The sequence below is a fragment of the Cucurbita moschata genome, unplaced genomic scaffold (assembly GCF_002738365.1).
Source record: "Cucurbita moschata cultivar Rifu unplaced genomic scaffold, Cmos_1.0 Cmo_Scf00005, whole genome shotgun sequence".
Lineage (NCBI taxonomy): Eukaryota > Viridiplantae > Streptophyta > Magnoliopsida > Cucurbitales > Cucurbitaceae > Cucurbita > Cucurbita moschata.
This window is the reverse complement of record NW_019268521.1, coordinates 668,406-672,294: the sequence shown is the minus strand read 5'-3', so window position 1 is coordinate 672,294 and position 3,889 is coordinate 668,406. Positions and strand designations below refer to the sequence as shown.

Sequence of the window (3,889 nt, the reverse complement as noted above, 5' to 3'; positions counted from 1 at the left end):
GGGGGGGGGGGGGGGGGGGGGGGGGGGGGGGGGGGGGGGGGGGGGGGGGGGGGGGGGGGGGGGGGGGGGGGGGGGGGGGGGGGGGGGGGGGGGGGGGGGGGGGGGGGGGGGGGGGGGGGGGGGGTTAGCATTTATCCCATATTTTCCATCTTTTGTTTGCTGACAACATTTGTTATTTTTAATTTTTTTTGTTTGGGCGAGGAGGATTATTTTGTCAATCTAAGTAGGTTTTTTTCCTTCCTTGAGGCATTCTCTGACTTGAAGACCAATAGGGGGAAGAGTTTAATTGTAGGTTGGGTGTGAAGTTAGTCAGCTCGCCATTGCTAGCTTGGGCCCCCTTTGGGTGGGAACCAAAGAAGTTCGCCGTTTTGGAATTGTCTTGGAAAAGTTTTAGGAAGGGCCGACTTCTTCAAAAATGATTTATTTTTCCAAAGTAGGGAGACTCGCTCTTATTCAGGTAGTTCTAACAAGGGTTCCTAGCTATTTCTTGTCCTCATTTAGCTTCCTGAATTCAGCGTCTTGAGAGATTGATGAGAATTGTTTTGTGGGAAGTGATGTAGGAGGGTGGTGGTTTGCATTTAGTTAAGTAGGGGGTGGTTCTTAAGCCTGTCAACCTTGGGGTTGGGGTGTTTAGATTTTGAAATTAGGTTGCTTTTTTTTTTTTTTTTTATAAGAGATAATTTCATTGATGATCTCATTGATGATTGAAATTTACAGAAGGGATGTAATATCCATGGTGTTTACAAAAGACCTTCCCAATTTGCAATGAGGGAGGTATAACTATAGGAGGTAAAAATATTAGATAGTTTCCACCAAAATGTAGCTTGGTAAGCAACATTGTCGAAAAGTTTTGTACAAGTCTGTATCTTTTCTGCGAATATTCTCTGATTTTTTTCTTTCCCAAATTCTAAAAGAAAGCCTTGATGAGGTTTTTCCATAGTAGGTCTTTTTCATTTTTGAAAGGGTGGTACGTTAAGGCCATGTTCAATAGATTCTTTTACCTCCCTAGGATATGTGAGATGCCATCCAAATATATTGAGAGCCATTGTCTAGAAATTCTGAGCGTGTGTACATAGCATAAATAAGTAGTTTTGTGATTCGCTTTCTTTCTTGCCTAATGGACACCAATTTGGAGAAAGAGTGATACAAGACATTCTTTTGCTAATGGCTTTATGCGCTATTTCCCAAAGGAAGAACTTTACCTTTTTAGGATGATGTCCTTTCCATACCGTCTTTGCTAGCATGTGATTTATTGCTTCTATTTTTTCCCATGTTTATCATTAAGGAAATGAGGCTCTCTTGGCCAATGGTTGTGGCATTCCTTCTCAAAGATTGATGTGCTGTAGTTTAGAGTGATAGCGAGTAGGTGTTGCCCCATGCTTTTGAGTGGTCTTTGAGTGGGGTGTTGAGGAGCCTCTGCAAATTCCTTTGCAGAGCTATTTCTATGGGTCTTCCTTTTTTTTTTTTTTTCAATTTTTTAATTGTTATGACTTACTTATTCCTTGGGCTCTACTTTCTTTCAGATTAGAAGTTGCATCTTATGGCTTCTGTGTGGTGTTCTCCAAACTAGTCTTCTTCAATTTCTTTGGGCTTTCATTGCCCTTTGTTAGATAGAGAGGCAGTTGAGGTGAGAGATCTCCTTTTTATGCTTTGAGACCACCTTATTGTTCTGGGAGAAAGGATGTTAGGGTGTGGTTCCCCTGATCTTGATAGGGAGATTTCTTGTCATTCCTTTTTAACCCTTTATCCTCTCCCCTTGCTCAATTGGCTACTCTTGAGACTTTAGTCTTCTCCTCTTTATAGAAGACAAAAGTTACGAAAAAAAAAGGTCGAGGTTTTTGCTTTTACTAAGGAGAGCCAATGCTTTGAATCATGCCCAATGGCATTCTTCCTTCATCTTGCTTCTGCTATGGTGCATTATGGGCAAAATGCATTTGGAGGATTTAAGTCGTTTGCTATGGGAGTACTGGTTTGAATTTCCTTTGGGATCAGTGGTCGAATTCTTTTGGGGTTAGTTGGGCTTGGAATAGGGACGTGTTATTTGATGGAGGAGGTGACTTTGCATCCCGCTTTTAGGGAGAATGGTAAAATATTGTGGCAAACGAGCTTCTTTGCTATTTTGTAAGCATTGGGTTGGAGTGTAATAGTAGAAGTTTGAGGGATGTGGAGAAATCTAGGGAGGAGGTTTAGGAGTTGGTGAGATTTAATAGTTCCGTTTGGGCGTTGGTCATAAGATTGTTTTGTAATTATGATATTGGTCCTTTCTTTTGGATTGGAGTCCTTTCTGTAGTTAGTGTTGGACTCCGCCTTTATGGAGATTTGTTTTCTGTTTGCTTTGGTGTTGTTTCATTTTCTCAATGCATTTGATACATTCAGATATGTGGTTCCATATTCTTTTTTTTTTTCCCCAAATAATTGGAATTCTCTAACTGCATTGCTTTGATGTTCTTTTTATATATGTGCCTCTCGTGCATTATGAAACACACAGAAGTTATGTAATCATTGTGAGATAGAGAACTGAGAACGGAATATAATATCCTGGTTCAGAACTAATATATTGGCATTTGGACATAAGTGCCATGTTTACGCGTACTCTGAATAGGATGAAGTTTCAGTTATTCGTTTTGTTTGAGAAATGTATACATGAACAGCTTTTTAGCGAAATGTCACTGCAAGATCTACTATTCTCTGGAGATGCAAACAAAAACTTCCTTTCAAGAGAATATTACTTATTTATTTTAACTGATTCTCAGTTGCATTAATTTTCAGTATGGTTCAGTCTTTAACAAGCGAGGCTTCAAAGTCGGAGGATATATTTTTGCAGCTTCAAGAAATTGAGGAATCTGTTAGACTTGCATTTTTGAACTGTTTCCTTGATTTTGCAGGTATTATATGCTTCCAACTGTTTTTGTTATCCTTGCATGGAAATACTTCTTAATTATATCTAGTGATATACATCATTTAATACATACCTTATCTAGGTCATCTGGAGAATATTGGAAATGGGCTTATCCAGACCAAACAAAACAAAGACAATCTACACTTGCAGAATGGATTTTCTCATGAATTTCAGGACAAACTACTTTCAGATGTGCATGGGAATTTTGTGAATCCACATCAACAATTGTTAGTAGTCTTGAGTAATATTGGTTTTTGTAAAGAGGACCTTTCGTGTGAATTATACAGCAAGTACAAGCATATTTGGTCACATTATAGGTGAGTGATTAAGGCTCATTTTTACCTAGCAGATAACTACTTTGTCCTTCAAGATTCTAATAATACTTTTCCTAGATGTAGTTTAAAATCTCTTGGTTGACGTGATGTATAATATTTAAGTGCAATGCTTTACATTTTTCTAATTTTGAAGTACTTTAAACTCCTTGTGATTGAGATTATGGATGCTAAAAAAATTATATATATTTGCGAGGTTTCCACTAACGCCTTCCCTTCATTCTAGGGTAAAAACTGAAGAGGATAGCAGTGACCTTCAAGATCTTGTTATGTCCTTTACTGCAATTGAAGAAAAGGTCCTTGAACAGTATACCTATGCAAAGGTATTGCCAAAATGCATTCTAAATTTATATGGAATTTATTACTTTAAAGCAACAACTCTCTTGATTGATTCCTGCCTTTTCGTTAGAAGTATATTTTTACCATCCGTGAGTCCCTCCTTTCTTGTAAATATTTTGAAAAGAGGAGCGAGTCTTTGTGAACTGCTTGTTATTGACAAATCTGATGTTTCCTTCCACATTCAATGCAAATCATGCATTGAATTTGATTTTATTTTTTTATTTCATTTTTTATTTTTACATTTAAATTGTAATTTATTAATGTTGTGTGTGCCTGGTAATCTTATGTTCTGCAGTACTTTTTTTTTTTTTTTTTTTTT

The 3,889-nt window shown here is 37.9% G+C and overlaps 1 protein-coding gene across 2 annotated transcripts in view; it reads left to right on the top strand.

Moving 5' to 3' along the window:
- LOC111443002 (exocyst complex component SEC5A-like) overlaps positions 1 to 3,889 on the top strand; it is a 23,915-nt gene that overhangs the window by 15,806 nt on the left and 4,220 nt on the right. For both annotated transcript variants that reach the window (XM_023080590.1, XM_023080591.1), the window contains 3 exons: positions 2,770 to 2,885; positions 2,982 to 3,216; positions 3,458 to 3,554. In XM_023080590.1, the coding sequence (XP_022936358.1) occupies positions 2,770 to 2,885; positions 2,982 to 3,216; positions 3,458 to 3,554 (448 nt within the window). The remainder of the gene's footprint in view (positions 1 to 2,769; positions 2,886 to 2,981; positions 3,217 to 3,457; positions 3,555 to 3,889) is intronic.